Source organism: Chanodichthys erythropterus, chromosome 22 (genome assembly GCF_024489055.1).
Source record: "Chanodichthys erythropterus isolate Z2021 chromosome 22, ASM2448905v1, whole genome shotgun sequence".
In the NCBI taxonomy this organism is placed as follows: Eukaryota; Metazoa; Chordata; class Actinopteri; order Cypriniformes; family Xenocyprididae; genus Chanodichthys; species Chanodichthys erythropterus.
Window position 1 is genome coordinate 28,406,086 of NC_090242.1, and position 26,509 is coordinate 28,432,594.

General features: G+C 38.0%; 2 protein-coding genes across 9 annotated transcripts in view; one reads left to right on the top strand and one right to left on the bottom strand.

The window, feature by feature from the left end:
• The window catches only part of tenm2b (teneurin transmembrane protein 2b), a 249,536-nt gene extending 231,658 nt beyond the window's left edge, over positions 1-17,878 (top strand). For all 8 annotated transcript variants that reach the window (XM_067375177.1, XM_067375175.1, XM_067375180.1 and 5 more), the window contains 11 exons: positions 832-1,084; positions 3,196-3,216; positions 3,530-3,762; positions 4,556-4,710; positions 6,781-7,655; positions 9,108-9,283; positions 12,340-12,575; positions 12,848-13,144; positions 13,254-14,874; positions 14,996-15,126; positions 16,478-17,878. In XM_067375177.1, coding sequence (XP_067231278.1) covers positions 832-1,084; positions 3,196-3,216; positions 3,530-3,762; positions 4,556-4,710; positions 6,781-7,655; positions 9,108-9,283; positions 12,340-12,575; positions 12,848-13,144; positions 13,254-14,874; positions 14,996-15,126; positions 16,478-17,215 — 4,736 coding nt within the window. In that variant the 3' untranslated portion in view covers positions 17,216-17,878. The remainder of the gene's footprint in view (positions 1-831; positions 1,085-3,195; positions 3,217-3,529; positions 3,763-4,555; positions 4,711-6,780; positions 7,656-9,107; positions 9,284-12,339; positions 12,576-12,847; positions 13,145-13,253; positions 14,875-14,995; positions 15,127-16,477) is intronic.
• Positions 17,879-22,096: 4,218 nt separating this feature from the next.
• On the bottom strand, positions 22,097-26,026 carry zgc:165573 (cysteine-rich and transmembrane domain-containing protein 1). The gene is made up of 3 exons (XM_067375673.1): positions 25,808-26,026; positions 23,434-23,721; positions 22,097-22,838 (listed from the first exon to the last, which is right to left on the bottom strand). Exons 2-3 carry the CDS (start codon positions 23,696-23,698, stop codon positions 22,732-22,734), a joined length of 372 nt encoding a protein of 123 aa, XP_067231774.1. The 5' UTR covers positions 23,699-23,721; positions 25,808-26,026; the 3' UTR covers positions 22,097-22,731.
• Between the last annotated feature and the right edge of the window lie 483 nt (positions 26,027-26,509).

Sequence of the window (26,509 nt, forward strand, 5' to 3'; positions counted from 1 at the left end):
GGGCCCATGAGGGACCTTTCCGGTCCTTGACTGCCTCTGTCCTGCAGAGTTTAGCTCCATCCCTACTCAAACACCTGTCTTGTGTAGTTTTAAAGTAATCCTGAAGACTTAAGTTGGATGGAGCTAAACTCTGATTTCTGATTCCTAGATATTATAAGATGGAAACAAAAAACAACAAATAAACCCTCCTCAATCAGACTAAGTAAACTGAGCTGAGTTGTATTTCCTATGAGGCACTTATTTTTGTGAAATTCTTTTGACAGTAAAGAAGAAACAGGTTGCCCCTGCAGCTGACAGCCTAACAAGCTTCTCCAAGAAGCTTTCTCAGTCATTACTGGTTCACACTGTGTGAAAAGTGTTGGTATTAAGCACCATTATAGAACAGAAGTTATGCATGCTGTTTCACACCTGTTTATCTTCAGGCTTTTGTAAAAAGTAAAGAAATAATTTATTGTGATTGGAGCTTGGCTAGTGGGAAGTCAAATAAGGATGGAGGGCATGCCAGTGGACTATAAAATAACATGCACACACTCCCTAATGTTGCTCTTTTTATTCACATTTGTCATTGCTCATAATTTCATTACTGTAGTAGGGTGAAATTCTGTGTTTGAGGGACCAGCAATTTTTTTTGGTCATTATTGATGATTGTGAGGTCTTTAATGACTGCTGGTTTCACGCTATTGATCATGAAATGCAATAAATATGTCACAGTGTTGAAATTGATGCTTTCATTTAAGCATCACATTTGTGCGTGTAAAGACCATTAGAAATATGTCATGCTTGAAATCTCACTCAATTGCATTTAGTGACTGTTTGATTTATTTCACAAAGGCATTCTTCATAAGGGCAGCGGTGAGAACATCTTCCTCTCCCAGCAGCAGCCGCCCATCATTAACAGCATTATGGGTAACGGCCGAAGACGCAGCATCTCTTGCCCAAGCTGCAGTGGGATGGCAGAGGGCAACAAGCTGCTGGCGCCGATGGCCGTAGCCTGTGATGGAGAGGGCAACCTGTATGTGGGTGACCTTAATTTTGTGCGGAGGGTCTATCCGTCCCTCAATACCACAGCTGTACTGGAGCTCAGGTAAAGCTGATGGGAAGCACACTTAAAGATAACATGATACAGCATTTGTAATGCATTTCGCATTACAGAGCACAACTCAATATTCAGCTGAAGTAATAAGTGTCTGGAGTTTTTTTTTTTTTTAAATGAAATGGAATCAGCAAATCAAATTTACATAAAAAATGCATGATCAACTGACAGGAAAAGTTTTATTGAAGAAGAAGAAGAAAAATAATAATACAGATTTTTATTTTTTTTTAAATTTAAAATCTTGGACTCAGGTTTGGAGTGTGGAATAACACAATATATAATATAGTGTAATATATTGTGAAATATTATTGGTATAATAATGTTTAATATTATACAATTTAAAATAACTGTTTTAATATGTTTTACAATATCATTTATTCCTGTGATGGCAAAGTTGAATTTTCAGCATCATTACTCCAGTCTTCAGTGTCACATGATAGGGCTGGGTATTGACACAAATTTCAAAACTCGATTCGATTCACAAGCTTGCAATTTAATTTGATTCCGATTCGATTTGAAATCAATATCGATTATTTAAATATATATCAAGAACAGTATGTGGCAAATTTTCTCAAGGAAGAAAAATCAACTAATGCAGTAAACTATACATGGAAGTCAGTTGGTACTACATTATATAATATTGAAGGATAAAATGAACTGATTAGTATACAAACACTTAAATTACAGTCAATGAAGTTTAAATACTAACTTTATAATTACATAATTATATTTCTATATATATTATATTAAAATATAAACATTTAAATAGTGGCTGTCATCAAAACGGATTTATTCAAACATGCATCAAATATTGAAGAATGTTAAAAATTATAATGAATATGTAATATGGTGCATATATTTAGCAAAATGCTTCTCTAGAGTTCATTTTTCTAACGCTTTTTCTAATTCGCTGACTAACGAATTATGGCCACTAAATATGTTTTTTCTGAGGTAAATATGACGTTACATGACATATTGTTTACAAACTGTCTTTCTGTGGTTGAAACGCTGATTGAGCGACTACATGAGACAGGATATGGATTTCAGTAAGTAGTATTGTATCTTTTTACATATCTTCGGGTGTTCATTGATGTTTATTTTGATGATCAGTACAATGTACGCTTCGTGCTGCCGCCTCTCTTGAACTGAGACGCTACAGCGATCTGTCACGCCACATTAAACAGCGCCAAATTTTTTGAATTTCGTAATAAAAAAGACAGAATTTGAAATCTGAGACTTTGTTTCATATCAAAAGTAACACAGCACAAAGCTTATTTCCATTTATTGGATGGGAGGCATGCTACAATGTTCTGTTCATTAATCAACTGAAAACAGACTAGATTAATCGATTCATGGGATTTAAGAATCGATATCAGTTTGTAAAAATGAGAATCGATTAAAATCGAGAAATCAATATTTTTTACCCAGCCCTATCACATGGTCCTTCAGAAATCATTCTAATATGCATATCTAATTTGGTGCTCAAGAAAAATTTTTTTTTTTATATTATTATCAATGTTGAAAACAGTTGTGCTGCTTAATTTTTTTTTTTATTATTATTACATTAAATTAATTTCTTCTTCAAAAAAAAAAAAATCTTACCCCAGACTTTTGAAGGGTATGTTAATGTTAAATCAATGCAGCTGATAATTATTAGTGATACATAAACTGTCCTGAAACTTTTAAAAGTTGATTTTATCCATCAGGATTTGACTGATCCATAAAAAGTGTGATATTATTATTGGTCATTTCAGGGATGTGGAGACTGTTATTGTGTTTATTTGCCACATATATTGGTGGACACAGAAGTAGAGGGAGACAGGAAATCAAGGGAGAGAGAGAAACCCGTGTCTCCTATCAGCACCATGGCTGACCACAAAGCCAATAGTGTTTGCAGTTTGATAAAAGTTAATAATACATTTTTTTTTTTTGATGAACATGCCTTGATGAATCATGCACTACTATACCAAGGACATTTATTAAATAAATAGGTTCAGTTTTTATTTTTTGTTGTTTTTTAACAACTAAATAGCTTTTACAATAATATTTTTGTTTAATTGATGCATTCTTTTTTGTCTCTTCTCTTTCCCTGCTCCACGAAGAAATAAAGATTTGAGACACAGGTAATTAAAATAAATACTTAATGTAAAAATATTCATCTTACGTACATGTCTAAATATGATGCTAATTAAAAAGCAAAAAACCCTAGCATTGTGCAGATATTCTATGCTTTAGTCCTACTCTGTACCTTTTTTCTACAGTTCATTTAATGTAGCAGTCTTTTTTTCTTTTTATCAAAGTGGGGGGTTTTTTTGAGCTCCAATTACTTTACCAGCAATGAACTATTCACATTTCATCATGTTCACCAAGGTAACCATGCTGTTTGTCAGAGGATTTTATTAAAAGACATTCTCCCAATTTGCCCTATTTCCATAGCAACAGTCCAAGCCATAAGTATTACTTGGCAGTGGATCCGGTGTCGGGTTCTTTGTTCCTGTCAGACACCAACTCCCGGCAGATCTACCGTGTCCGCTCTCTGAATGGTGCTCGACCACTGCTGGATAACGCTGAGGTGGTGGCGGGGACGGGAGAGCAGTGTGTCCCATTCGATGAGGCTCGTTGTGGTGACGGAGGCAAGGCAGTAGAGGCCACACTAATGAGCCCAAGAGGTGATGCTTTTTAAGAAACATACCCCTTTTCTTCTCATTCTGTGAGTTGAGTGGGACAGAAATAACACCTTAAAAAAATCTAGAAGTTCTTCAGAGTAAGCTTTTACATGAGACAAATGATCATTTCCATGCTGTGATGCTTCACAATTATGCCTGAGACACATTTTTATTTTTCATGAAAGAAGCTCTTACTATTTAATCCCTTAGACAGTTGCCAGGTGCTGTCATTGTCTACGATATCACAAACCTCAGTAACCTGTAATTCTCTAGACTCCAGACATCATTCTTAAAGCCCAGCATGGTCCACTGATGTGAGGAAAATAAATGACACAGAAGGTAAAGAGAGACCGTAAGGTTAGCAAACTGCACTCAGAGATCGGCTCTGCCTTCTTATCTCTGAATAAAACGCACTCTGACATGATCACCGTGACAGCGCGAATCAAACTGTAGCAGTCACGGCGCAGCGTCTGACTCTTTTCCAGGTCATTGCTCCTACACACATAGACTACTAATTATTTTGCCTTTAAAAATCACCTTTCCTCCCAGGATTATCAGAGTACGAGATAAATAAATCAGATACTTGGAGAGCAGTGAAAGTCAGGAGTGATTTCTGTGACACTGATGAGAAGTTTAAGAAGAAAATTATCAAAATTATTAGGTAGTTATTATAACAGATAATTATTCTGTCTGAACTATCCTATCCTACTTTGTTGTAATCATACATATCTCATATATTTTATAGTATATCTTAATATGAATTTTGAGTTTATCCACTGTTGGTTCTTTCATGCAGGTGTTGCATTGGATAAGAATGGCCTGATGTACTTTGTGGATGCTACAATGATACGAAAAGTGGATCAGAATGGTATTATCTCCACTCTGATAAAGACCAATGACCTGACAGCAGTCAGGCCCCTCAGCTGTGACTCCAGCATGGACGTCAGCCAGGTTGTACTGATTTTCCTCAACTATCTTGCTCTTGCACTCAGTTGACAGTCCATCAAGCAAGATTCAGCCTCCTGAATCCTGAATCAATGCTCTATCAAAACTAGCATTGTTAATTATTAGGGATGTGCCAAAATTATTAGGGATGCCCCCAATATTAAATATAAGTCTATAAATAAATGATGTTTGATCCAACTCGTGACTCATGATCCGCTCTTGCTCACGATATGAAATTTCTCTGTACTGTACTACGTGTTGTTAGCCATTAAAGAAAACGTAGTTTCATATTTATGTTTAAATAGTCCTATGTTATGTTTTAAATTCATCTATTTGATTATGAAAAGTGAACAGCATGAGTAAGATAGAATACATCATACAATGCGCAATATATCGGGAGACATGGAGTGAGTCAGACATGATTTTGACCACCTCATTAAGTTGTGTTTTGTAGAAAGTTTTCTTTAAAGTGAATTTTGTTTTGTACAAATTGTATCTTAATTTTAATCAATGTTTTATCAACCAATTGCCTGGATTTAATAAATAAGAAGCAAATATAGCAGACAATATAATCATGACATGGAGGCGCCGGCGCGATGACTTGCACGTGAACTGGAACGCGTCTTATAGGCTAAATGAACAAATGAACCGAAACTCAGTGGCTGCTTGCCTCACAGACATGAGAAATATATCTATAGAAAGCTTGAAATATCTACTAATAGAAATTATTCAAAACGAAAAGAAATAGGCTACTCTGATTATGTAATCCGAATAAAATGTGCATTCTCTCTCTAGGCGCGTCCAGTATGCGGCGATGATGAGAGTCAACAATGTCAACTTCATCTTTGCAGCCGACACTGATTTAGAAAACATTACTTTATTAATAAAAAATTTAAATGTCTTCTTGCTGTTTTTGTCACTTTCATAATCATTACTTTTGCCAGTTCTTTATGGCAAGCATTATGTGTGCGCTTGAGTGTTATATAGCCTATATTAAACGCTCATTATTATGGTTTATTCTCTCCAGTATTTAAGAAATTAAATTAATATAAATGTGATTAGTTAACTAATGGCTTAAATGAACAACTACTAGTCGACTAGAAAAAAAAATAAAAAAAAATTATTGATTTTTTAATTTTAAAAAAAAAATTATTCTGTTGCATTTAATATTATTTTGATAAATGTTCTGTCCAATTTTTTTTTACTTTAAATAAAAGTGTGGTTAATTCAAATTCAATAAAATTTAATTAAAAATCTAATATTAACAATTATACAAAAATAATTAAAATTTAAAATAATTTACAATAAGAAAAATTTTGGTTTCGTTTCAGTTTTGGCCCAGAATTATCATTCTGTTGCATCTGTATTAGTTATCATTTTATGGTATCAAAGAGAGATCTTTTTTCATATGTTTGAGCAAGTTTGATCATTATTAAAACATTTGAACAAGAATGTCATTGAAGATTTAATGTAGAAGTTGAGAAAATGTAAAAATACAGTGTAATTAATATGAAATGAAAAGTAAAAATATAGAATATAATTCACTAAATATATTTTAACAATTAACTTATTGACTATAAAATTATTGAAACAATTTACAGGCCCCATGAAGCATTCAGATAAGCTTTCAAACACAGTTGGGTGAACACATTTCAGCCTCTTCATTTCAGTCTGTGCTGTTTTCTTTACACCAATATTTGCTTGTCAGAGTGTCTCCTTGGGTATTAACATTTGACAATGACAGTGACAAACAATGGAACTGGATTATCAATCAAGCCGCTGTCATCATTTGTCTATCACTGTAATAAATTCATAGGCCCGCTGATTCGTTCCACTCAGAAGAATCTGTAACACATTTTTATTTATTTATTTATTTTATTTTTTTTTTAAATGCCAGTAGGAAATGTACTGTAGGAAATGTGAAATGCATCCCATCTGACAAGAAGCAGGAATAAAATGAACAGAAGGGGGATATCAAAAGCAGATGCAGGAAAACCTCCCTTTGCAAAGCTGAATTTACACTCACAGACCACAACGGCTTGACATTATCAAATTATTGTCCTATTTTGTGTCCAGGTACGTCTGGAGTGGCCTACAGACCTGGCCGTTAACCCAATGGACAACTCTCTGTATGTGCTGGAGAACAACGTCATCCTGCGTATCTCTGAGAACCGCCAGGTCAGCATTATTGCAGGGCGGCCCATGCACTGCCAGGTCCCTGGCATTGATTACTCGCTCAGCAAACTAGCCATCCATTCTGCCTTGGAGAGTGCCACAGCCATCGCCATCTCCCACACAGGTGTGCTCTACATTGCTGAAACCGATGAGAAGCGTATCAACCGCATCCGACAAGTTAGCACCAGCGGCGAGATCTCCCTGCTAGCCGGCGCCGCCTCCGAATGCGACTGCAAGAATGACGTCAACTGCAACTGTTTCTCAGGAGATGAGGGCTACGCTGCGGATGCCGGCCTCAATTGCCCCGCTTCACTGGCGGTGTCACCAGATGGTACCCTGTACATCGCTGACCTGAACAACATCCGTGTGCGTTCGGTCCGCAGTAATCGCCCCAACGCCACAGCAAGCGGACAATATGAAGTGGGTTCATCTCTAGAACAGGAGCTTTATGTGTTTGGCTCCGACGGCCTTCATAGGCAAACGATTAGCCTCATTACAGGCTTGGCCCTGTATAACTTTACCTACGGACTGGACGGAGAGTTAGCGGCGGTTACCGATGCATCTAACAATACACTTCGGGTGAGGAGGGAGGCGTCTGGCTCTATCAGGCTTGTGCTGTTGCCGGAGAACCAGGTGGTAACACTGGGAATGGACCCAGCCGGCAGCCTACGTTCATTGTCCGCCCTCAGCCAGGAGGTGGCACAGCTCAGTTATGATGCTAACACTGAACTTTTAGCCTCCAAGTCAGATGAGACCGGATGGACGAACTTTTATGAGTGAGTATGAAATGTGGGATGTGACAGCAGAACTCTTGAGACACATGCAAATCTGAAGATCTTAAAGATCAAAAATGATAATTCTGTCATTAATTACTCACCCTCATGTCGTTCCAGACCCGTAAGACTTTTGTTTATTTTGGGAACACAAATGAAGATCTTTTTGATGAACGGATTTAATTTAGGCTTTTATTCACATATAAACATTGATCAGCAAACATAAACAGAGGCTTAACCGAACCTGCTTGGTGCCTGAGAACAAACCTCTTGCGGAAGCTCAAACGTAGCACACGAGAATGAACCTCATTGGTTCCCACACGCGCCAAGCAAACAAACTTGAGCTTCCGTTTACCACAACTGACGTGTGTGTTGATGAATGTTTATATGTGAACATAAGCCTAAATTCAGTCTGTTCATCATATAAAGCAATTGTGTCTCTTCAGAAAATTTGGACTAATCCACTCAAAACTTTATGAACTTTTTGAAGTGTCAAAGTGTCAGTTACAAAGGCAGCCTATGAAGGGACAGAAAGCTCTCAGATTTCATCAAAAAGTTCCTTAATTTGTTTTCTGAAGATTAATGAAAGAATTACAGGTTTGGAACAACAAGAGGGTAAGTAATTAATGACAGAATTTTAATTTTTGGGTGAACTAACCGTTTAATTAAATTAATTTGAAAGCCAAATTGCTTGTGATTGCAAGTCAAAACGTGTTAGGGGGAATTCAATGAGAATGATCTACTTTTTAAAATGCATGTTAAAATATATGTCTGGTTATCATTTGATAAATTACTGCTGCAATGTGTAATTAAAATCTCTTTTCGCTGGCAGTAATAGCACAATGTTTATTGGTCTATGTTAATAAGGTAATAAGACCAATTTACATGAATGGAGTCCTGTTTGCACTGAAAAGACTGACATTTACTTAATCTAAAAGGTGATATTAAGATGGATGTTAAGCTGGATAGTGATTATAATGCAGGTTTTTGTGCTGAAATGTTGAGTGCAAAAGTGACACAACTGTTTCTCATGGTGTTTTCATCATGGTTGTTCTTGTGTATCATAAATTAGGACTTAAGAATCTAAGCACTGTGGTTATTATCATCTGCCTGGTATCTTCATCTACTGTCAGAGCAGAGGATGTTTTTGCAGAAAAGCTTTGGTCCTGCAGCCACCTAGTGTCTGTATGCTAGAACTGCTACAGACTCTTAAATAGATGAAGTCCAATTACGGTTGTTGTTTCAAACAGTGTTGTTATTGTTAACTAAAACAATGATTGTTCGAAATCCTTTTGGTTGAAATAAGATGAAATAAGAATAGTAATATTAGATTAAAAACCTCCAGATTAAACTGGTTTTAAACTATTTAAAACATTAAAAATGAACTATTCACAGACACTGCTGCCTGTTTATTAGTCATATTAGTGAGATTTGTCTTGATTCTCTTCTTCACAGCTATGACAGTGAGGGTCGTCTAACCAACGTAACATATCCCACTGGTGTGGTGACCAGTCTGCACCGTGAGATGGAGGAGTCAATCAATATTGACATGGAGAGCTCAAACAGAGATGATGATGTCACGGTCATCACTAATCTCTCATCTGTAGAGGCGTCCTACACTGTGGTTCAAGGTACACACACAGCACACAAAGAACACATCTCAGTCCAGATCTCATGCTGATGCCCCCCGTTTCCCCTGTAAATCACATCCGTTAAGACCAAAACACACAGCAGGCAGGTAGACTGATGTTTCTCTTTACTACCCACAGGGAGGCCACATTGTTTGAATGCATGGAATCCAGCAGAGCAGAGAAATCACCATTTTACAATTTACCATAGGCTGCCTTTAGGGGTTCTTTCAGGAGGCAAAAGCTTGAAGGCTTAAACTCTTCTCTTTATTTCCAGTGGATTATGTGTTGATGATAGATTTTCTCACGCAACTTACTTGTTACTTCCTGTAAAGAGTATGCTTTTGCTGTCTACTCAAGACAAACTACATAAAAACCAACCCTTTGGGTGCCCTCTGCTTGTTAGCAGTGTACCAAAATGCATTTGGATTTTTTTATGACTTTGAAATTGTACATGATTGTGTTTCCCAGGTACATTTCTGTGGAAAGCTGTGTCTGATCCAATTATAGCTTGTAAATGGAACTGAAGATGTTTGTGCTGCTTTTAGCCAAAGCTAAATCTTCTTCATAACCAAAAGCCGCATTACACACATCCGCCCCACAGTGCTGCGTTTCCCCTAATGCACAATAGACTGTCAGATCAGACCTAATGCTTCATGCTAAATTAAATGAGGCTGGTTGTAGGGAGCACTTCAAAATAACTTGCCTTAATACAAACATTAAATTATAAAATACTTCACAGATAAGCAGTAATTAATGTATATATATATATATATATATATATATATATATATATATATATATATATATATATATATATATATATATATATATATATATATATATCATGGATTCCACAAAAAATATTAAGCAGCACAACTGTTTTCATCATTGATAATAATAAGAAATGTTTTTTTGAGCAGCAAATCAGCATGTTAGAATGATTTCATGTGAATCTAAAGACTGAAGGCCATCACAGGAATAAATAACATTTTTAAAAATATTCAAAGAGAAAACAGTTATTTTACATTACAGTTTTACTGTATTTTTGAGCAAATAAATGCAGCCTTGGTAAGCATAAGAGACTTTTTTCAAAACATTAAGGGCCCTATAATACACCCGGCGCAATGCGACGCAAGGCGCAGCGCAAGTGTGTTTGCTAGTTTGCGTCCGGCGCCGTTCGCGTTTTCATTTGCGCCAGTTAGTGCACCCATGGGCGTGCTGGTCTAAAAAAGAGGTGTGTTCAGGCGCATTGCCGGCGCATTGCTATTTTAAGGAGCTGAAAATAGACTGCGCCATAGACCAACTCAAACCTGGTCTAAAGTCTAAAGTCAGTGGCGCAATATTTTTTTGTTAGAGCGCGTTGGTAGAAACTGCACCTCTGGGTGCGTCCACAGTGCGCGTTGACTTTGCTTATTACACACAGGGATACGCATCACACAAACATGCCAAATATTAAAAACAAAAGGATTACAGTGTAAAAGAATATTATTGCGTAGGCTACATAAATATAAAAATGTAATGATGAATAGTCATTGTGTGTATTAGAATTAGGATACCTATTTTCAATTCAGCCTATTACTACTTATAATGATGAACGAAACTGGCTAATTAATTGAACAATCTTGACAATACACAAACATATTAACTGACTGATCGCGCGGAGCTATTTGAAAGCCTGCATCCAACACAGACGACTGAAAGATTGACTGGCCACTTAACAGGTAATTTCAGCAAAACATCACTCATTGAACTCCTCAGTTTAATAAGTCAGTGTATTTTATAATGTTATATGTTATATAATATATAATTATATAATATATATAATGTTATATCCTGCTTGTCCCGTAGATGATCTGCTCGCACGCTTTAACTTCGCGCACGAGCAGATCGGTTTCTTTGCTTGAAAAGCGTTCAGCTTTTCCACCAACAAATTCCGGCATGTAAATAGCAATCCGCCATGCTGCGAGCGCATCTCGCTCTTAAAGGGAATGGGAGATGACACTCTGATTGGTTTATTGAACGTTACGCCCATTACTCATTAAGAGAATAGGGACAACCCATTTCAAAAATGTGCCCCGGCGCACGGACCGTTTTTCCGTCATTAAAATAGCAAAAGTGGATTTGGACACACCCTGAGTGCACCTGCGACGTGCGCTTTACACTTTGCGTTTAGATCGTTAAAATAGGGCCCTATAGGTGCCCTAGAACTTTTTATAAAAAGATGTAATATAAGTGCAGGCGTCGGATTATGTGAGTATTGTATACTGTTATATTGTTTACCTTGATTCTGAATGAATTTGAGGCTGTGATCCGTGGCTAACGGCTAATGCTATGCTGTTGGAGAGATTTATAAAGAATGAAGTTGTTCATGAATTTTACAGACTGCAAGTGTTTAAAAATGAAAATAGCGACGGCTCTTGTCTCCGTGAATACAGTAAGAAACGATGGTAACTTTAACCACATGTAACAGTACATTAGCAACATGCTAACGAAACTTTTAGAAAGACAATTTACAAATATCACTAAAAATATCATGATATCATGGATCATGTCAGTTATTATTGCTCCATCTGCCATTTTTCGCTGTAATGCTTGCTTACCTTGTCTGATGATTCAGCTGTGCACAGATCCAGACGTCCTGCCCTTGTGTAATGCCTTGAACATGGGCTGGCATATGCAAATATTGGGGGCATACACCCCGACTGTTACGTAACAGTCGGTGTTATGTTGAGATTCGCCTGTTCTTCGGAGGTCTTTTAAACAAGTGAGATTTATATAAGAAGGAGGAAACAATGGAGTTTGAGACTCACTGTATGTCATTTCCATGTACTGAACTCTTGTTATTTGACTATGCCAAGATAAATTAAATTTTTCACTCGAGGGCACCTTTAAAAAATCTTATGGATCTCTGACTTTTGAACAGTAATGTTTATGTGTACATTCATAATGTTTTGTGAAATATTATATAATATTTGTTTATAATGTGTTATTTAAAGAGTATAATTTGGTTTTATAATCCATGCCAACCTCTTTTGCAACTTATTATGTTTTCACAGACCAAGTACGGAATAGCTATCAGTTGTACCACAACGGCACACTGCGAGTGTCCTATGCTAATGGGATGGGCATCAGCTTTCATACTGAGCCCCACATCATTGCAGGATCTGTGAGCCCGACCATTGGGAGGCGCAACATCACCCTACCCACTGACAGCGGCCTCAACTCAATTGAATGGCGCATGAGAAAAGAGCTGACTAAAGGCAAGGTCACAGTGTTTGGCAGGAAGTTGCGTGTAAGTTTTTAATTTTACCCTTGAAGTTAATGACATGTAAAGTCAATTTTATGTATAGTGCTTTTCACAATAAACATTGTTTCAAAGCAGCTTTACAGAAATTCATAACATTAATGTTTATAATACTTTAATGGCTAATAGTCTACATTTAGCATTTCAGAGCTGGACGATGGGAGAGTTTACATTTGGCGACAATATATAGAATCAGCCAGTTGAGATATTTACATTTGAATTTGGAGTTTAGAATGTTTAGTTTAAATGTTTTCCCACAGGTCCACAGCAGAAACCTTCTGTCCATTGACTATGACCGCAACACCAGAACTGAGAAGATCTACGATGACCACCGCAAGTTCACACTGCGTATCATCTATGACGCCCAGGGTCGACCAGCCACCTGGCTCCCCAGCAGCAGCTTAGCCTTGGTAAATGTGTCTTATTCCCCCACCGGCCGGTTGGTGGGCTTGCAGAGGGGCAGCATGAGCGAGAAAAGCGAGTTTGACACATTCGGACGGATCCTGTCTCGAACCTTTGTTGATGGGAAAGTTTGGAGCTTCAGCTACATGGACAAAGTGAGTTGACTCTTTTCAACTGCATTGGAGATTTGTTTTTCCTACTGTACTCATGTATGAACTCATTTTGTTCACCTTTTCATTTTTCTTTTTCTATTTCACTCTGCAGTCCATGGTGTTGCTGCTCCAGCAGAGTCAGAAACAGTACGTCTTTGATTTCGACACAGCGGGCCGGCTCACGGCGGTCACTATGCCGAGTATGGCCAGACACACTATGGCCACCCATGTGTCTGTTGGTTACATTCGCAACACCTACAACCCCCCAGAGAGTAATGCCACCATTATCCACGACTTCAGTGAGGATGGGCGTCCACGCGCCATGTTCTACCTCGGAACTGGTCGGCGTGTGCTCTACAAGTATGGGAAGCTGGGAAAGCTCTCAGAGGTGCTGTATGATGCCACTGCTGTCACCTTTGGCTATGATGAGACGACTGGTGTGCTCAAAATGGTCAACTTGCAGAGCGGTGGCTTCTCTTGCACCATTCGTTATCGCAAACTGGGTCCCCTAGTGGACAAACAGATGTACCGCTTCTCAGAGGAAGGAATGGTCAACGCTCGCTTTGACTACACCTATCATGATAACAGCTTCAGGGTGGCCAGCATAAAGCCGGTAATAGGGGAAACCCCACTTCCTGTGGACCTGTACCGCTATGATGAGATATCCGGTAAAGTCGAACACTTTGGCAAGTTTGGCATCATATACTACGACATCAATCAAATCATCACTACGGCTGTGATGACACTCAGTAAGCATTTTGACGCACACGGCCGCATCAAGGAAGTGCAGTACGAGATCTTCCGCTCATTGATGTATTGGATGACGGTGCAGTATGACAGCATGGGCCGTGTTATCAAACGTGAACTGAAGATCGGTCCCTATGCTAATACCACACAGTACCGCTATGAATATGACGGTGACGGGCAGCTTGTGGGCGTCAAAGTTGACGACTGGTCTACGTGGCGCTACAGCTACGACCTAAATGGCAATCTTCATTTGCTAAACCCTGGTAACAGTGCCCGTCTGCTGCCGCTACGCTACGATCTTCGAGATCGAATCACGCGGCTCGGTGATATGCAGTATCAGCTCGATGAGGACGGCATGCTTGCACAGAGGGGCTCGGATATCTTTGAGTACAACTCCAAAGGTCTTCTCGAGCGAGCCTACAGCCGCACGGCAGGGGGTTGGAGCGTCCGCTACCGCTATGATGGTTTGGGCCGCCGTGTCTCCCGCAGAACTAGCGAAGGCGAGCATCAGCAATACTTCTACGCCGATTTGAACTACCCCACTCGGGTCACCCATGTTTACAACCACTCAAAAGCTGAAATCACCTCCTTCTACTATGACCTGCAGGGTCATCTGTTCGCTATGGAGGTCAGCGGTGGGGAGGAATACTACATCGCCTCTGACAATGTAGGCACTCCACTGGCAATCTTCAGCAGCAATGGGCAGATGGTTAAGCAGATGCAGTACACAGCATACGGTGAGATCTACCATGATTCCAACACGGATTTCCAGCTCATATTGGGCTTTCACGGAGGGCTTTATGATCCTCTCACAAAGCTGGTGCACTTCGCCCAGAGAGACTATGACGTGCTGGCAGGAAGATGGATTGCACCTGACCATACTTTGTGGCCAAAGATAGGCAAAGAGCCAGCTCCGTTCAACCTGTATATGTTCAAGAACAATAATCCACTCAGTGATATGATTGATGTGAAAAACTATGTGACAGGTGAGAGGGTGATAGGAATTTTCTGCTTATGGGCTGGACTTTAAGTTATGTATAAATGACTCATGTTGGTTCTTATGACAGCTTGTAAAAGAAAATGTTTTGTCTCCGTTTTGTCTTGCAGATGTGAAGAGTTGGCTGGTTATGTTTGGCTTCCAGCTCAGCAACATCATACCAGGATTTCCTAGACACTCGCTTTATTTTGTTGACCCTCCTTATGAGATACTTGCCAGTCAGGACTCTGATAACACTCAGGTGAGTTTGAGTAGGTACTCCTTTTTCAATTAAAATCATTTGTCAACATTTGCTGCACAAATGGCTATACCAGTAAACATGAATATTTACTTTGAATATTTTGAACCACCACATGTTCAGAATTTAAACTTCAGAAGTTTTTATTTTTCAGTGTATTTTTATATTTGCCATAAGTGTTTGTATTATTCATTTATTGTAAAAAAAGACAATTTGCAAAATGTTTTTTGTTAGAAATACTGTTCAAACGTTTGGGATCAATAAGGTTTTTTGTTTGTTTTGTTTTAGAAATTAATACTTTTATTTACCCTCTGTCCAGCAATTACATTGACACAAAAGAGACCGTAACAACATTTATAATGTTACAAAATATTTCTATTTCAAATAAATCGGAATCGATAAAGGTCCACAAGCCAGGATTCGAATTTGGGACACCCAAATCGCAACTGTGCTATATGTAGGTGCGCTGCCCATGAGGCTATTGGTGCTGACAGCACAACTGTTTTTAACATTGATAATAATAAGAGCACCAAATCAGCAATCAGCATTTCTTGAGCACCAAATCCAAATATTTCTGTTTGTGAAGCAATAAAATGGACAAACATGAACATTTTTAGTGTCAAGTACTAGTCTAAAGCAGGGGTTTTCAATTCTGGCCGTCAAGGTCCAGGCCTAGTCCACACATACACAGGTTTTTTTTTTATAAACAGAGTTTTTTCCTTCTTCATTTTAAAAAAACTGCATCCACGTAAAAATGCAAAAACACGCTATGAAATACTGTTAAGAGCATGCCAAACCAACAGGTGGTGATATAACCCTAACCGTAAAGCCATGTTGGCCAATCAGAAGCCTGGAAAAAAGGTTATTACCAGTTCCGGTTCCGACCTCACAATCCAAAATCTCTGGTTTCACCGTCCACATGGCAACATTGCAACCGGAGTTTCTAAAAATCTTCACCCTGGCAAGAGTTTTCAAATAAGTTCAGTTTCAATGACGGGATACTGTGTTTGCGTGTGGATAAATGGCCAAACCTCACAGAAAAAACTGTGGTTTTGAAAATACCGTGTTTTTGTGGACAGGGCCCCAGTTTCCTGCAGAGTTTAGCTCCAACCCTAATCAAACACACATGAAAAAGTTAATCAAGGTCTTCAAGATTAGAAAGTTGCAGGTAGGTGAGTTTAATCAAGGTTAGAGATAAACTCTGCAGGAAAGTGGATCTCGAGGGCCAGAGTTGAGAACCCCTGCCTTAGGACACATCTGATAACCTAGACCTGAAGGTGACCCTACATAACATGAATCATTACTGCTGAACAGCTTTTATCAGGTGTCACTAACTACTCATCCCATTTTACAGCTCTTCACTGGAGTTCAGCATTCGGTGGACAGACACAACCAGGCCTTCATGGTTCTTGAGGGGAGGCGGCTCAATATACTGCGGCGCGCCAAGCATGACAAGCCCGGTTACTGGTTTGGCACCAGCACCCCCATCGTGGGCAAAGGCATGATGCTCGCTATTAGGGATGGCCATGCTTTAACAGACCTGTCCAGCTCAGCTAGCGAAGACAGTCGCAAAATATCACAGCTCCTCAGCAATGCCATCTACCTGGATGGCACTCATTACACCATCGATGGCCGGGATTGCCACTTCTTTGTGAAGCTTGGACTAGCTGACAGCGACTTGCTGGCGCTGGGTCTCAGCAGTGGCCACAAGACGCTGGAGAGCGGGATAAACGTGACGATCAGCGGACGCTCCCGCCGCGGCGTCACTCTAGAAATCCAGTCCTCCAGACTCACATACAGCATCCGATACGGGTTGTCAGCAGAGGTTCTGGAAAAGGAGCGGAGCCGCGTACTGGAGCAGGCCCACCAGAGGGCGCTGTCCGGAGCCTGGGCAAAGGAGCAGCAGCAAGCGCGCGAGGGCAGGGAGGGAGGACGCGTGTGGGCTGAAAACGAGAAGCAACAACTGTTAGCAATTGGGAAGGTCTCGGGCTACGAAGGCTACTACGTGCTGCCGGTGGAGCAGTACCCTGAACTGGCGGACAGCAGCACTAACATCCAGTTCCTCAAACAGAATGAGATGGGCAGGAGGTAACAGAGTTCAGCTGTTGCTGATGCCACACCATCTCCTACGGAGAGAAACAACAGTGCGCTGCAGAGCCGTTTCCCAAAAATGGAGAGCTGACAGCCAGCAGCAAGAACACTGACCCAATATTTAAAAAAAAAAAAGCACTTGTGAACAATGATTTTGTAGTGACATTTCGACTTTATAGAAAGTGGTAAATATTTTTTAGTCATTTCAGACTGGCTGTGAGTGGCGGATGTTCATGTGATGATAGTGTGATGGCTCACTGCTTTGGTTTTTCATGACTGCACATCAAACCATTACAGAAAATCACACTCAATCATTTCACCGTACTCCTGGGCCGCATTACCCCAAAAAAAGCGTCACCTGATCTCATACGTGTTTGTGAAACTACATTGGAACACAATGAAAAGGAATGCCAGCATTTCAACATTTTCAGTCTAGTTCCTCATGAATATTCCCAGTAGACGTCACTGCAGTGTTCTCTATGAAGACTTCAATCGCGCCGTGCGAGGCTGAGCTTTCTGATTGGCCTTTGTTGGATGTGTTGATCATCAGCTCACACCATCTGTCCTCTTCTGTTCGCAATATATGACAATCACAACAGGGGCTGATACGTTGATCGATAAACTGTACATGAGACAACTGTTTTGTATAATATGTAAGAGAGATTATTGATTGTCTGGGTTTTTTTTTTATTGTTATTTTATTAATTTAAATTCAACTTGGCAAGTGATAACAGATGAAAGCATAATATATATATTGTTTTTTTTTTTAAGTCTTTTAAAACTGTGAAACATATTACACATGTAAAATATTCTCATTGACTCAACAGTGTGGGTGTATTAAATCAAGAACATTTCGAGGAAGTGGCTTCATTGTTGCGTTGTGTGAAAATCCATTGCAAGACTCATCGCAGAGGTTGTTTTCTTTGAATATTACGAAAGCTCAAGCAGCCATTGGCCTTTCTTTATTGATGTAGAATCTCTTCTGACTGTGGTCAAGTCAGTGTGTATATGAGCTTCATCTAGAAAAGTAACACTCAGACACTGGTGAAAGGAGGTTCTTTGGAAATTCTATGAAAATAAAACATTTGCATTTGTACTTTTTGACTATGAATTCTTTCCTTTACAGCTGAGCAGAACACTTGTGTTCCAGTAGTGCCATAGAAGATGCTGTGAAAGTATGGAGTTAGTATTGTGCCATAATTAAACTAACAAATCCAGCATTTTGCAAACAAAACCGATCTGCTTTGCAAAGGAAAACTCGACTCGCAAAGAAACAGAAAGTGATGTGCAAATACAAAGGTCAGTTTGAGCAAAAATGCAGAGGAGTAACAAATATATTTACTGTTTTACAAATATAAATAAATGAGCCTACTTCATATTTCACAAATAAATTCCTACAAATGGCATGAAACCTTTGAACAAATACCAAATCTTGTGCATACAAGCACACATCTGTCTGTTACGATTGTAAGACACTTGCCTTTTTATCAGATCTCTTGGCTTGATTTTCTCTCAAATGTGTTCAGGCAGATTTTCTCTCACAAATGCAGTTGAGCAACTTCCTCTTCCAAAACAGCAGATGGCGCTTTGCTGTGGGTCAATTCACACTAGTCTCCCGAGAGAAGCACTGAAACGTGTTTATAATAATAATAATAAAACTTTATTTTATAGTGCCTTTAAAAGTTGCATCTCTAAGCACTTTACAAGAACATACAAATACAATGGAATAGGCGTAATAAAAGATAGAAACATGCATCAAAACACATTTCAAACGTGTATATATATGTATATGTATACATAGGGGCTAGCCTAAAAAAAGGTTTACAAGAAGTTTTCAGCTGATGAAAATGAGTGGTGAACAGAGTATGATGATTTCTGAAGGATCATTTGACACTGAAGGGATAATGATGCTGAAAATCCAGCTTTGATCACAGGAATAAATTACATTTTAAAATATACAACAGAAACCAGTAACTTTAAATTGCAATAATATTTCACAGTATTACTGCTTTTACTGTATTTTTGTTCAAATACAGCCTTGGTGAGATTAAGAGACTACTTTCAGAAAACCTTAATGTAAACTTTTGACCGGTACTGTACATGCAGTGAAGATAATCAATGTAAGCGTTGCCTGAACCAAATAAGTGTGGCTATTATTAATATGTTTAAATTAAAATGAAAAGAGGCAGATTGGTGTTTTATAACATGTTTTGTATAAAATATTTCTGGCGGTTATACATACAGAGATAAGCCAGAGCAAGCCGAATGATGTTATCAAGATTGCTGCTGTTGCATTTTGCAGATAATGTAGAATTACCAAACTTTGCGTACTTGGTATTGAGAAACGCCCAGCTCACCTGTTCGCCACTCATTTTTGTCAGCTGTATACTCCATGTAAACTTATTTTCTATACATGATTATTTTGTTTTATATATAACTATATATGTCTTGAAATGTGTTTTGATGCATGTTTCTATCTTTAATTTCCCCTATTCCATTGTATTTGTTCTTGTAAAGTGCTTTGAGATGCAACTTTTAAAGATGCTATAAAATAAAGTTTATTATTATTATTATTATAAATGCATGTTTCAGTGCTTCTCTCGGGAGACTAGCGTGAATTGACCCACAGCAAAGCGCCATCTGCTGTTTTGGAAGAGGAAGTTGTTCAACTGCATTTGAGAGAAAATCTGCCTGAACACATTTGAGAGAAAATCAAGCCAAGAGATCTGATAAAAAGGCAAGTGTCTTACAATCGTAACAGACAGATGTGTGCTTGTATGCACTAGATTTGTAGGATGGTTTGAATTTATTTGTGAAACATGAAGTAGGCTCATTTATTTATATTTGTAAAAAAGTACATATATTTGTTACTTCTCCGTGTTTTCACACAAACTGACCTTTGTATTTGCACATCACTTTCTGTTTGTTTGCGAGTCGAGTTTTCCTTTGCAAAGCAGATCGTGTTTGTTTGCAAAATGCTGGATTTGTTTAATTATGGCACAATATTAACTCCATACAAAAGTCCTTAATTGCAGAATTCACTTAAATGGTTAGTTTACCTGTCATAATGTACTCACCCTCAAGTTGTTCCAAACCTATATGAGTTTCTTTCTTCTGTGGAACATAAAAGAAGATACTTTGAAGAATGTGAGTAACTAAGCAGTTGCTGATCCCCATTGACTTCCATAGTATGGAGAAAAAAAAAATACAATGGTTACAAAATGGACCAGAATCTGTTTAGTTACCCACATTCTTTAAAATATCTTCTTCAGAAAAAAAGAAATTCATACAGGTTTGGAACAACATGAAGGTGAGTAAATGATGACAGAATTTTTTTGGGGGGTGAACTATCCCTTTAATGAAATTTAGGCGACCGTTTTTTTGTTTGTTTTTAATCTAAAGAGCTAATTTATAAGTACACCAACCTCAATCACAACAATTCTTTCTTTCTAAAAGAAAAAAGGTTATTTAAGGTGTACATGATTCTATTTTTCATTGTGGGTAAACATTTTTTTTTTTTTTTACTAAAATGTAACTTGATCTAGCACTGAATGATTGCGTGTTTGTTAAATATGTCTTAATCATGACTTAAAGATCAGTCAACACAAATCGAAATTCCCAAAAGATTCATCAAAACTGCATTATATTGTGTCCAGATGATTCTTTTCAACCTAAAATACTAGCATATGTCTCTGCAGTTGAGCCTATGCTGTAATTACTGACTCAGCAGTTCCATGACACTGTTACATTGTGAACGCACAGAGAACAATGATTTGTCCTGTTATTCCCTTATCCAGAATTGAAGTTAAAATGCCAGAAGTCAAAAAGTGATTGTCTGGGGCCAGTGAGGTGGAATGACAGTCATGCCGAGAACATCAGGAAGTGTTTTGTGAAGATGTCTGTGGAATACAAGGACTGAAAAACATAAACGGCCGCAGAGATTCAGAATACTGAACTTTGTCAAAAGAATTCCACCATTCAATAGAAAGAATATAGCAATTAATTTGTAATTATTTCACTGTCATTGCCATTAAGGGGCCAGAACGAACGGTCAATGATTAGGCCGGCTGTAGCTGTCAGTGCTGAGAGTGAGAAAAGAAAAAAAAAGGTGAACACAGCTCGGCTTTAAATAGCCTGTTGCAATGCAGGTGTTAAGTTTACACCCATGGGAACCACTTCCAGTGAACTGCTGAACACTGGTGCTGGGGGAAGGAATCACTCAAGAGTGTTGCAGTTTTCTCTCGAGATTCTGGTAAATACATGTTGAAAAGACGCAAAACAAACACGTTGTGTCACCTATTCATAAATGCAGTGTACCAGGAACTTGATACGTCTTGACATTTGCTAATCTTGTGTATTTCAACACACACCTACGTATGTAAAACACTAACATTAGGCTCTGGCAAAGACTCGTCGTATCTAAAGCCCCAAATTAGCAGATATCTTTTATGAACCTGCAAACAACAGTTTAGACGAGATTCCAGTAAGTGATCAGTTTTGTATTGCTTAAATGGGAGTAGACAAAGGCATGGTCTGTAGTACCGGAGAGCTGGAACAGTTCAAAACACCACAGAGAAGAGCCAGTGAGGTGAGACAACTAATAAAAAGATTCCTCATTAAAAATGCATTTGCAGCTCAGCAAACAATTCCTAACAGAGTGTATTGTATAGTCTAGTATATCTAATTTAGTAAGAAATCTATAAAAAATTAGCTAATAATCAGTGGGTTCAGGTCTGCTGCCTCATATTTTGTTAAAAAGTTCACAAGATGTGCAATTAAATGTTCAGAATGGAAATTTTACTTCAAAAGAGGAGATACATATATAAAACAAAATGTTAAAATACTTCTATCTCTGTTCAGTACGCTGTAAGTTGGTTTCCTCAAAATATGTAAACACCGTGGTGCTTTCAAAACACTGCTCTGTTTTTTTGAGCACCCACACTATCCCAGCAGAGCAACACTGAAGGAGTGTCCAGCAAATTAGTTTGAAAAGTCATTCTTTTTGCAGTCCCATTTGGTGATGCTAGTAGCGCAGAAACTACACTAAAAACACATTTTGAGTACACAAAAGCAATGACATGACTTATTTCCATCATTTATTTAATAGAAACAAATGTTTTTCTTTGATTGACTCATATTAAGACAGATCAAACATTCACAGACTGTGCAAGGCCACATTTGATTATCAAATCTGGCCTATATTCAAGCAAATTGTAAATTTTTGCATTCATTAAAGATGACATTTGTATAAGATAAATAATAAAAACATTCTGTTTAATAGGCCTCTACAAATAAGATCAATGCGTGTAATCAGTCTCTCAGTGCGTATCGTGCGTCGTTGAAGGAATAAAAAGAGGTACTTCAAGCTGGGCTACTGGAAATGGACGCTACAACAAAAACATTGCTCTATTTGTTTCTCGGTTATTTTTCAGTAGTCATACATTAAATAAGGATTGAAATATGGAGTGAAAGATCATTACAAATGAAGGAGGGGTCACAGTGGGTTTTTTCATTATTCTAAGTCAACATGTCCCAGAGACAACAGCAACACAGAGCCGTCCAACATGCAGTTAGACATGCCTGGTCCCCAGAATCCTCCCGTCTGCCCTGCTCCACAACATACACTGGAGGAAAAACACAGACATAGAGCTCTGATTCTGAAATATTACATATATTCGTTACATACAGCTATGGAAAAAATTAAGAGACCACTTAACATTGATTTCTGAACTTGGAGTGGTCTCTTAATTTTTTCCATAGCTGTATATATTTATATTTCAATATAGTGGGTGAAAAAAAAACAACAAGAATTTCAGAATGTCTTAGTATTTGGTATGGATTTTCCATGTTTTCGGATTGTTCTCAGAGGGTCCCCACTGTATATGAGAGTCCATTAGACTTATTTAATATTTTTAATTAAAACATAATTTAAAAACCTAGTAGGTCGCAGAAGCTAAACATACTGTAATCCTCTGACCTGCGTTAACTTCCTATTAAACTTAGTTTAACATTAAAGTACACCAAGAAAAATAATACAGCTAAAATGATAACAGCTGCTGCAGAAAGTATTCGCAACAAACATTTCCAGTAACTGTGCTAACTGTGTTTTGTGTAAATCTGTTGACATCACTGTTACAAATGAGGATGTTTATGAGTAAAACTAACCCAAAGATTGTGTAAACGAGAATGTTCAACGTGACAGGAAATCAAGAATCTTACCAGTGTTTTTAGGAGGTTCCCCATACATTGGGCCTCCATACGGTGGTTGTGGGTACCCCTGGTATCCTGGCTGGACCGGATATGACCCGGGGGGTCCTGGAGGGTAGTTCGGGTAACCAGGGTTGGGCTGGTCTGTATTTACTGGATATCCTTGGTATGGCTGTGCGGGGTATCCCTGAGGAGGGTATCCAGGAGCGTTGGGAGGGGGGTATCCTGGAGCGGTGGGGCCAGGCCCTGTGTAGGGGGGAGGCTGCTCATAATTCATCTACACGGAACTGAGCTGGCTACCTGGGAGAAAACAATGAAAACATAATAATTACTTCCTGTTGCAGTTTCAGTGGTACATTAAGATAATACAAAAGATACATGTTTAAGACACAAGTGCACCAATGGCTCTCTCGTCTTCTTAAATGCATTACTCATCAGTTAATTACTGCATTTTTTTTTTTTTTTATTATTATTAAATTGTGCATTTATCCTTTTTTTGTTTGCTTGGTTTTAACAGTCTATGCATGTATCTCGTGTGCAACTATACTACTATTTTTTTATTTCAAAGTCTGTGAAATAATATTACAATTTGAAATGACTTAATATATTTTAAAATTTAATTTATTCCTGTGACGCAAAGCTGAATTTTCAGCATCATTACTCCAGTCTTCAGTGTCACATGATCATTCAGAAATCATTCTGATATGCTGATTTGATGCTCAAGAAACATTTCTTATTGTTATAAATTCATTTTTTGATGAATAGAAAGTTTAAAAGAACAGAATTTATTTGTAATAGAAATATTTTGTAACACTACAAATATCTTTACTGTCACTTTTATCAATTTCGAGTGATAAGTGTTAATTTCTTAAAAAAAAAAAAAAAAAAACGTACAGTCCCTAATCTTTTAAACAACAGTGTTTATCACATAAATATACTTAATGTTCAAAAGATTAAAAAAAAACCTGGTAGATTAACTAATAGACCTTATTAAGAATCAACGGCATATTTAATATGAAATAAAAGACAGTCATACAGTCTTTCAATCACATCAAATTAAATATGACATTGTCTACTTTGACTGCAGTCTCTGTTATTTATTCAAAATTATTGTTTTGGGAAAAAAAAAAAAATTGTAAATAGGAGGCAATCTCTATCTGAATCATTGGATGCATCATGAGTCATATTTCTAAATATCACCCAGTACATGGGCCAAAAACACCTCTTTATATTATCAGTGAATATCAAGCCTCATTAACAGGAATATTCGGTCCATGGAAATGGCATCAACACTGAAAAATACACTTACAATGGCGATGAGAGTATTTGATCTAGCTGAAGTCAAACAGTGCTCTCTTGACTCAGTGATGGTAAATTATTAACTTAATGGCTCTTAATGGAACAAGCTGGCAACAACACAGAGATGATGTTGAATGAAACCACTGATACACACAGAGCAAATCTACACACACACTTTTATTGTTGTGGATCAGGACAATATTGTCACATAATCATAATTCATACCTGTAAGTTTAATCTTTGCTCTGAAAACCCTTAAATTGTATAATTTAACAGGCATATCCACTTACATATGTTACACATGTACAAATACTAGTGTGTTTTTTGAGGCATGAAAGCAGATTTATACTTCAATCTTCCAGTTAATTATTTACACACTCAAAGTTACTGAAAACATTTCATAAACTTGCTCTGATAATAAGAGGGAACTGACTAATCAATATCTTAAGAGTCACAGTACAAGCTGATAACTAGCTAAACTAGACACACCATCTGAAATGACTTGAGCTGAGTCTAAACTGAGCTAATGATGATAATAAGTGTCAAGCACATCTATTGTTTTTGGCCTATATATTAACAAGCCTCACTGTCTCTCTGACGGTGAATGCAGTAGTGTTACAGAAACTGCAGTGATGATAATACGAATCAGGCGACTCCTCTGGATCCGATTCATTCACAACCAGATGATTGTTCACCTGCTGCCAAGCAAAGGTCAGGATCTTATTCACCCACGCGAATAAATGTGCGACACACACATTATGAAAACACAGTAGTTTGCAATACAAACACAATAACTTGAATAATACGTTATATCTGCCATGTCTTACAATATCTAATAATAGAATAGCTTTATGTCATCTTGGTCAAGAGATATTTCTTGTGCGCCATAGTACGTGTGGAGGAAATGGAGGGGCGGTAAGACCCTGAAGACTACCAAACCTTCCATTCAGCAGTCAATGTTTAACAGAACCAAAAAAACAAACATATTCACTAGCAAACGACACTAAATATTTATAGGACGAAAGATATTTTATGTGGTTAACGTGTATTGTATAGAAAAGGCAAATAATGTGTTTCCCTTTGTTACCTTTGGAGGAAAAACTTGTTTCTTTTCAGAGAATTGCGCCGGTACTTCGTCTGCTGTCTTTCAGTGTTTTATTTCGTTATTATTTCGTCGCTGAAGACGGGCGTAAACCGTTGAAGCTGCAATCTCGGACAAAATAACGCTTCTCGATTAGGTCACAACGGTGATGTCACGTAGACAGCGGTGCGCGGACTCTCATTGGAAAGTACTCTGGTAATATCAGCTGACCGCTATACAGCAGCGCGTGCACCGCAACCCAATGACTCCGCCCATTTGGGGAAACGTCACCACGACACGAAATAACATGGGAATCATGTTTGATAACGCTTTTACCTAATTAATTTACTTATATTGTTAACCAAATTTCACATTCATAAGTGCAAATTTACCAATAACAAACCACATTTTATGATTTTGTTGACTGATATATATATATATATGTATATTTTCTATCTATGTTTTGATAAATATAACTTTTATATTTACTTCCCCCTGGCACTCTGTTTTATTTGTTGTAATTTGTTCTCTCTCTCTCTCTCTCTCTCTCTCTCTCTCTCTCTCTCTCTCTCTCTCTCTCTCTCTCTCCTTCTTTTTCTTTTTGATATTGTTTCTTGACATACTGTATGTTACTGTTCTCTGAATTTAAAAAAAATAAAAAAAAATAAAGTAAAACCATGTTTAATAACGTCCCTTTACTAAAATGTT